Genomic DNA, 9,159 nt, shown 5'->3' on the forward strand with positions numbered 1-9,159 from the left:
AAAGGGGAAGTTTTTTCCCAATTTTAAAAAGTTTTAGCCTTCCCATTGGCTCTTTCGGTCAGGTGCCCACTCCCTTCCTTTTGCCTATGCAGGGAGACTTTTTAACCTTTTACAGGTAAAGCAAGTAGAGAACAGCTACTAAAAGGGATTTTAGAGCTAACTGGCTGACTGGATCCATAAAAGGAAGCTACCTCCCCCCCGCCCCTTCATTTATCACAAATGCATATAATCTGCCCACCTGGAAACAAATTTCCCACATATATGACTAGCCTTGACATAACTTTACCTCCCTGTTCCAAAATCAGTATTGTCAAACATGAATAAAGTGGAAAAGAGAGCATTTTCCCCTTGCCTACATGCTCTGGCTTCTGCCTATCTTTCTGTTCGAATTTCTTTTTGTTGCCATCTTTGCTGCACAGAAGCCACCTAACAGCCCCCATCACGTATATTTCCCATTCTCATTCAGGCCTCTGTCCATGCTGCCCTATAGGCAGCATGTGCTCCCCTCTGTTCTAGCCCATCAAATCCCACCTAAAAATGCACTTAATTTGCCAGGGAAGCCTATATAAGAACGGCCATACACAGTCAGACCAAAGGTCCATCTAGCCCAGTATCCTGTCTTCTGACAGTGGCCAATGCCAGGTGCCCCAGAGGGAATAAACAGGTAATCAAGCGATCCATTCCCTGTTGCCCATTCCCAGTTTCTATAAACCTGAGCCTGCTCACCCACCTACACCAACTCTCTTACCCTACTTAAAAAGCTATAATCTGTGCCCAGCCTCTCTGTCAACTGCACATACAGTACATACACTTCCCCCCCACACGTTAGTAGAGCAAATAAGACATATGCATGACCTCTCTCTCCAAGTACATTGCTTTTGCTGTTTGCTCTTCTCTTTCACCTCATGCCTAGATCCTTCATTGCTCTTTGGGGCAGGGTCCATATCTCATTATCTTCAGCGTGGAGACAGGTATGAAGACAAGGCCCCTGCCCTGAAGTTTACAGCCTGACAATGTGACCTCTCCAGCTCTTTCTGAGTTCAGGCCTGCAGTTCATTTCAATATTTTCTCTTCTGGAATATCCAGTTCTCTTTACAGGATCTTTAAAAAAATGTTAGTGGTATTTGTTTGCTGTGAAGCACTCCCAGCTATTTCAAGGTTGGCCTGACAACACCTGGCAGCTTTCCAAGTAGCCAAGTCGCAGGCATGAGCTGTGGAATGACTCTATTCTGATTCAGCCCCTTGTCTCCATGGAGACAGAAATCCTACAGTAGGAGTGGCAGACAAATCAGAGAAAAGAAAATATCTGGTAAGGAAACATTTTCCTATTCTCGTCCTATATGCTACTTTTAATCCATCCTCTTTAGCGTGTTCTCCTGCATCCCTTGCACCCAGCCCACCTAAACCCGGTTCTTTCCTCCCCCCTCCAATTCTTTCCATTTGTCAGGAGGCAGGGAAAGCAGCAGCGGGTGTGCATGGACTGGTGTACCTATATGAGATGGCACCCTCTGGAGAAGGCCATCACCACACAGCTCTGAGACTGTTCTTTAATCTCTGCTGACTAGCTGTATGCCCCCACTGCTCTTCACATTCCCTCCCTTGCCCTCCAGCCTCTTTTTCCTTCCCTTTCCTGGCATTGACTCCCTACTTCCTGTTATCCTCTTATCCTACCACTACCTCACAATCTAAAAACAAAATGTGCTGCTTTTCAGCATGCTCATTTACATGTATGTTTTACACACCCCTATTCATGTGTCTTTTTGAGTGGAAGCTCTTTAGTGCAGTTAGTGTCTTTTCACACATTTCTGCGACACTGAGCATGATAGGGTCCCAGTCTGCTCCTATAATATAAATATTTTCCCCATTTTTCAGATGAGGAAACTGAGCTATAGATAGGTGATATGCCCAAGATAATACAGCAAGTCAGTGGCAAAGGAAAAATTAGAATCCAGGTCTCCAACCCTGTGCTTTAACCATTAGATCACTCACCTTCAGTAATAATAATTAGCACTTATATAGCCCTTTTCATTCATAGATATCCAGCCATTGTTTACAATAATTTACAATCAGTTAAAAGACCAGTCCAGTAACCCCCATTATATTTGTGTTTCTAATAACAGATATGAAATGAGGAATTGAGGGGAAGAAAATTGTGTAAGGATTTATTTGTCTTAATAATGTTATAGTTAAATAAACAGACAATATTTGCCTGGAATCACAGCAGTAAAGAACTGCCATGGGTTTGTCATTAGGGGGTAGCTGGACATAGATAAGTACTAGTCTTACTTAGATTTGGTTTTTTTTTTCTGGCTAGGGCTAAGTGTCTTCTCTTCACTGCTTCCTTAACTTTGCACTGGTGCAGCAGGGAATCATAGAATCATAGGACAGGAAGGGACCTTGAGAGGTCATCTGGTCCAGTCTCCTGCACTCATGGCAGGACTAAGTATTATCTAGACCATCCCCTGACAGGTGTTTGTCTAACCTGCTCTTAAAATCCTCCAATGATGGAGATTCCACAACCTCCCTAGGCAATTTATTCCAGTGCTTAACCACCTTGACAATTAGGAAGATTTTCCTAATGTTCAACCTAAATCTCCCCTGCTGCAATTTAAGCCCATTGCTTCTTGTCCTATCCTCAGAGGTTAAAAAAAAAACAATTTTTCTCCCTCCTCCTTGTAACAACTTTTATGTACTTGAACTGTTATCATGGCCCCTCTCAGTCTTCTCTTTTCCAGACTAAACAAACCCATTTTTTTCAATCTTCCCTCATAGGTCATGTTTTCTAGACCTTTAGTCATTTGTGTTGCTCTTCTCTGGACTTTCTCCAATTTGTCCACATCTTTCTTGAAATGTGGCGCCCAGAACTGGACACAATACTCCAGTTGAGGCCTAATCAGTGTGGAGTAGAGCGGAAGAATTACTTCTCATGTCTTGCTTACGATACTCCTGCTAATACATCCCAGAATGATGTTTGCTTTTTTTGCAACAGTATTATACTGTTGACTCATATTTAGCTTGTGGTCCACTATGACCTCCAGATCCCTTTCTGCAGTCCTCCTTCCTAGACAGTCATTTCCCATTTTCTATGTTTGTTCCTTCCTAAGTGGAGTACTTTGCATTTGTCCTTATTGAATTTCATTTTATTTACTTCAGACCATTTCTCCAGTTTGTCCAGATCATTTTGGAATTTTAATTCTAGCCTCCAAAGCACTTGCAACCCCTTCCAGCTTGCTATCATCCGCAATGTACTCTCTATGCCATTATCTAAATCATTGATGAAGATATTGTACAGAACCAGACCCAGGACTGATCCCTGTGGGATCCCACTCATTATGCCTTTATAGCATGACTGTGAACCATGGATAACTACTCTCTGGGAATGGTTTTTCAACCAGTTACACACCCACCTTATAGTACTTCATCTAGATTGCATTCCCTTAGTTTGTTTATCAGAAGGTCATGCGAGACAGTATCAAAAGCCTTACTAAAGTCAAGCTATACCATGTCTACTGCTTCGTTCCCCCTCCCCCCCCATCCACAAGGCTTGTTACCCTGTGAAAGAAAGGTATCAGGTTGTCTGACATGATTTGTTCTTGACAAATCCATGCTGTTACTTATCACCTTATTAGTTTCTAGAGGTTTGCAAATTGATTGCTTAATTATTTGCTCCATTATCTTTCCAGGTACAGAAGTTAAGATAACTGGTCTGTAATTTCCTGGGTTGTTCTTATTTCCCTTTTTATAGATTGGCACTTCATTTCCCCTTTTCCAGTCTTCTGGACTCTCTCCTGTCTTCCATGACTTTTCAAAGATAATCGTTAATGGCTCAGATATCTCCTCAGTCAGCTCCTTGAGTACTCTAGGATACATTTCATCAGGCCCTGGTGACTTGAAGACATCTAACTTGTCTCAGTAATTTTTAATTTGTTATTTCCTTATTTTAGCCTAGATCCTACCTCATTTTCATTGGCATTCACTATGTTAGACATCCAATCACTACCAACCTTCTTGGTGAAAACTGAAACAAAGTTGTCATTCAGCATCTCTGACATTTCCACACTTTCTGTTATTGTTTTCCCCACCTCATTGAGTAACAGGCCTACCCTGTCCTTGGTCTTCCTCTTGCTTCTAATGTATTTGTAGAATGTTTTCTTGTTACCTTTTATGTCTCCACCTAGTTTGATCTTGTTTTGTGCCTTGGCCTTTCTAATTTTTTCCCTACATATTTGTGTTGTTTATATTCCTTCTTTGTAATTTGATCTAGTTTCCAGTTTTTGTAGGACTCTTTTTTATTTTTAGATCATTGAAGATCTCCTGGTTAAGCCAGAGTGGTCTCTTGCCATACTTCCTATCTTTTCTATGCAGTTGGATAGTTTGTTCTTGTGACCGGGGTCCCAGGGAGCCACACTGGAGTTACTCAATTAGGGTGAACTGCAAAGAATGGGGCAGAAAATCCCCAAAGCTGGTGGATATCTCAATACTTAGATTTACCAATCCCAGCACAAAACATCTTCTATAATACCTTACTGGTTACCCAGAAGCCAACACAGTTCCCTTAAAGCAACCCAGCCACAGGCCTCCACCCAGACACCCAAGTTAAATATGATGATTACTGAAAATCTTCATCATATAAGAAAGTTCTACCAATCCCAAAGGATCAGACACATTACCTCCCAGGTTAATAATGAATATTTCAGATCTTACCCAAATACACACTTACAGCCAATTCTTATTAACTAAACTAAAATTTATTAAAAAAGAAAAGGGAGACAGTATTGGTTAAAAGATCAGTATACATACAGACATGAGAACAGTTCTTGAGATTCAGATTCACGGTGGAGATGGTGAGCTTTGTAGGTGCAAAGAGTTCTTACAGAATTAGTTCATAGGTTAGTTCATAGGTTATAGTCCAATGTTTATATTCAGGGTGATTCCAGGTTAGGACTGGAGATCTCAGCCTTGTGGCTTAAGCTTCCCCTGCATGAACCATCAAGCAGATCTGAGATGAAAGGATCAGGTCTCAAGAGTCTTTTATACAGTCTTTTTTTTTAGCATACTCTTGACAATACAGTCCTGGGTGAACAATAGGCTTTTGATGTAACCTTCTGTTTCCCAAACATCACCAGTAATTTATCCATTACGTAGCTCATATACAGCTTTAAAGAGACATATAGACAATGATACTATTTCACCCAAGATTCATCTAAATGTTAATATTTCCTTTTGATCTCTGAATCAATAGGTATAGTAATAGAAAGGAACTGTCTGTTTACATGGCTAACATTGAACAAGACACACATACTATTAGTATCACCTCTAATTCTCTACCAATACAGGTTTGCATTTCAAAGTTCTAACCTATCTAATATGGCCTAACTGCCATTTACATACTTTTCTAACATGTCTCTACAAGTTGACTCTGGGTCATTTAGCCTGCAAGATGCTTAACCCTTTCTGGCCATGCGTCAGAAAAACTTAATAATGTCTCTCTGAAAAACTGCCAACTGTCTTCAATGGTTTTTCCTCTTAGACTTGCTTCCCATGGTATCTTACCTACCAGCTCCCTGAGTTTGCTAAAGTCTGCCTTTGTGAAATCCGTTGTCTTTATTTTGCTGTTCTCCCTTAGAATCATGAACTCTACCATTTCATGATCACGTTCACCCAAGCTGCCATCCACTTTCAAATTCTCAACCAGTTCCTCCCTATCTGCCAAAATCAAATCTAGAACAGCCTTTCCCCTAGTAGCTTTCTCCACCTTCTGAAATAAACTTTTCTCCAATACATTCCAAGAATTTATTGGATAATCTGCCCTGCTGTGTTATTTTCCGAACAGATATCTGAGTAGTTGAAGTCCCCCATCACCACCAAGTCCTGTGCTTTGGATGGTTTTGTTAGTTGTTTAAAAAAAGCCTCATCCACCTCTTATTCCTGGTTAGGTGGTCTGTAGTAGACCCCTACCATAACATCACCCTTATTTTTACCCCTTTTATCCTTACCAAGAGACTTTCAACAAACCTGTCTCCTATTTCCAGCTTAACCTCAGTCCAAGTGTATACATTTTTACTATATAAGGCAACAGCTCCTCCCTTTTCCCCGTCTGTCCTTCCTGAGCAAGCGGTATCCTTCTATACCAATATTCCAGTCATGTGCATTATCCCACCAAGTCTCTGAGAAGCCAACTATGCCATAGTTGTTGTGTTTATTTACTAGCATTTTGAGTTCTTCCTGCTTATTCCCCATACTTCTCACATTAGTATACAGACATCTAAGATACTGTTTTGATTCTTCCCCCCCTCCCCAATCTGCAGAGCCAAGGAAAGTGGCCAGTTCAAGAGCTGTTGGCAAACTGCAATCTGTTCTGGAATGTCCACGTCTCCTGACTTGTGATATAATAGAACTTCTTGGGCATATCCACCAATTGCAGCCCTGTTGGTTGGGAAACTAGAACTGTTGGGTGCAATTAAATAATTTTGAATGTTACTAAGAGAAGCTGTTGTTATCTAGCTTGAGTTACAGACTCTGCAGGAGACAGCAGCTCCATGCCTCAGGATGAGAAGGACCCCGAGATGTCCTGCTCCACAAATGATCCAAAGGAGGCTGAATTAGAGACAAAAGGAGACATGGGAGATCTGTATGAGGCCCTGGAGAAGCTCCATGGGCTCTCTGATGGGGAGAAGGGGGAGAAAGCTCTGCTACGCTCACGCCTTCATGAGCAGTCTCAGCTCATCTGCATATTGAAGAAGCGAGCAGATGATACCCTAATGCGCTGCAAGGCACTGGAGAGTCTCAACATGGAGCTGGAGGAGTTGAGGATGGAGGATAGTGTGAGGCTTGAAAGTCAGACCCGGCGGGCCCAGCAGCTGGAGGAGCGCTTTATGGACCTGGCTGCCAACCATGAGGACATGATCCGCTTCAAGGATGAGCACAAGCAGCAGAACATGCTGCTGAGGGAGGAAAATAAGCGCCTGAGGCAGGAAAACCAAACCCTTTTCAGCCAGGCTCTGAAGGAGAAGGAGGCTGCGGTCCTCCAACTCACTTCCCAGGGGAAGAGGCTCTCTCAGGAGGTAGATTCCTTAAAGGAGAGATGTGCTCAAGAGAGCCACAGAGCCCAGGAGCGAGAGAAGGAGCTGCTGGAAGCTCAGCGCCAACAAGCCAGTGTCCATGCCAAGGAAACTGGTTTACTGCGAAGCCAGCTGCAAAGTCTGGAGGAGAAGCATTGCCAAATTGTTGCACAGGTGGAGCAGGCAGAAAGTCAGCAAAAGGCTGAGGGCAGCGAGCTGCAAGCCAAGTTGGAGAGGGTGAGCCGTGAGAAAGAGGAGCTGCTGCATCTGGCTATGGAGAGGGGCAAGACACTGCAGGAGAAGCAACGAGAAATTCAGCAGCTGGAGAAGAAACTGGAGATTGCAGAGAGGGCCAGGCTGACAGCAGAGGAGCGCTTTGTGAGAGAGGTAGCAGCAGTGGACAGCAACCTAAGGGTCCAAGAGCTGCAGCGACGTGTGGAGGGAAGTGAGCAAGCATACAGTGAGCTCTGGATGCAGTTTGATGCTTACAAGAAACACAGCATGGACTTACTTACTAAAGAAAAAGAGCTGAATAACAAACTCCGTCACTTCATGTCATAACCCCTCACCCCCTGTTCAGCTCTCACCAGAACTATTATAGCACACTACTTACTGCTTGTTAGTAACCCTTTTTAAAAAAACTAAAATGATCTTTTATCAGATTTCTTTATAGTGTGCCCACAGCTTTACAAATCTTTTATGAGGGTTGGTTTGAAGCCCATCTTTTGTTTCCATACTATTGATTTGAGATGGCAGCCTAAATGTGGCACTTTGAGTTAGTAGAGCTAAATAAAACTGGGAAACAATGGACTTCAGTACGGAAAATTCATAATCATTTATGAGTTTGTCTTGTTTGTTCCTTGCCTCTCATGTTTCTAGTAATTTTTTACAGATTATAGAAGTACATTAAGTATTTTACATGACAAACAAAGAGAAAAAGCTCTTGCCCTCAAGAGTTTAGATTTGATATAGCAAATTGTGTTAATATACAGTGAAGTGGAGCTGGAAAGGAAAAAGGGGTCGCACAAAGATCACAGTTTATTACCTGTGTGGAGAGATGAAAGCAGATTAGTACCTGTATAGTATCTTTATCACTGAGGATGATTTTCAGGTGGATGATTAGCTGTCTATACATTAGGGGTCTGATTCAAAGCAATCATCATCAACAGAAAAGCTCCTATCAATGTCTGTGGGCTTGGATCAGGTCCTAGGTATGAAAAATGTGGATCACTGGAAATCAGGTTTAAAACTGGACTTTGTACATCATCCTCAAGTAAAATGAGCCCCATGCTGTCCTATGAGATGTTATAGAGATAATAAATACATCATTTTACTATAGCAATGGGGCATTGGCAAGGGTTCTTGGCAAAACCTTTCTCTTCCCTCACATAATAGAATCATAGAAGATTATGGTTGGAAGAGACCTCAGGAGGTCATCTAGTCCATCATCCTTTGCTCAAAGTAGGACCAACCCCAACTAAATCATCCCAACCAGGCCTTTGTCAAGCCAGGCCTTAAAATCCTCTAAGGAAGGCGATTCCACCACCGCCCTAGGTAACCCATTCCAATGCTTCACCACCCTCCTAGTGAAATAGTTTTTCCTACTATCCAACCTAGACCTGCCCCACTGCAACTTGAGACCATTGCTCCTTGTTCTACCATCTGCCACCACTGAGAACAGCCTAGCTCTATCCCCTTTGGACCCCCTCTTCAGGTAGTTGAAGGCTGCTATCAAATCCCCCCTCATTCTTCTCTTCTGCAGACTAAGTAAGCCCAGTTCCCTCCCCAGCCCCCTAATCATTTTCATTGCCCTGCTCTGTGCTCCAGCGATGGCTGCATTTCAGGGGTACCGCCTGTGCTAACAAACCCGTGGTACAGCTCTTGGGATTAAAGCTTCTTCGTAAGTAGAGGGAGACCACTTTTCGGCAAGGCAGCTTGTTTGTCCGGCTTTGTAACCCAGCCATGGTACTTGCCCCCTTCTAGGCTAACCCTATCGCTACCCTGCCCCGCCCCCTCTAACATCCCCCCCCGCCCTGCCCCTCCCCCTCTAGAATCCCCCACTGCCCCGCCCCCTCTAACATCCCCCCCCCACTGCCCT

At 43.1% G+C, this 9,159-nt stretch overlaps 1 protein-coding gene across 1 annotated transcript; it reads left to right on the forward strand.

Annotated features, from left to right (window-relative positions):
* The first annotated feature begins 924 nt into the window (after positions 1-924).
* Positions 925-7,957, forward strand: CCDC89 (coiled-coil domain containing 89). Its single transcript, XM_034759043.1, has 2 exons — positions 925-1,309; positions 6,505-7,957. Exon 2 carries the CDS (start codon positions 6,540-6,542, stop codon positions 7,620-7,622), a length of 1,083 nt encoding a protein of 360 aa, XP_034614934.1. The 5' UTR covers positions 925-1,309; positions 6,505-6,539; the 3' UTR covers positions 7,623-7,957.
* Positions 7,958-9,159: the final 1,202 nt, after the last annotated feature.

The sequence above is a fragment of the Trachemys scripta genome, chromosome 1 (assembly GCF_013100865.1).
Source record: "Trachemys scripta elegans isolate TJP31775 chromosome 1, CAS_Tse_1.0, whole genome shotgun sequence".
In the NCBI taxonomy this organism is placed as follows: Eukaryota; Metazoa; Chordata; order Testudines; family Emydidae; genus Trachemys; species Trachemys scripta.

What these genes read in the sequence shown, in the direction of transcription:
- CCDC89 (XM_034759043.1), top strand. Translation starts at nt 6,540, where the DNA reads ATGCCTCAGGATGAGAAGGACCCCGAGATGTCCTGCTCCACAAATGAT.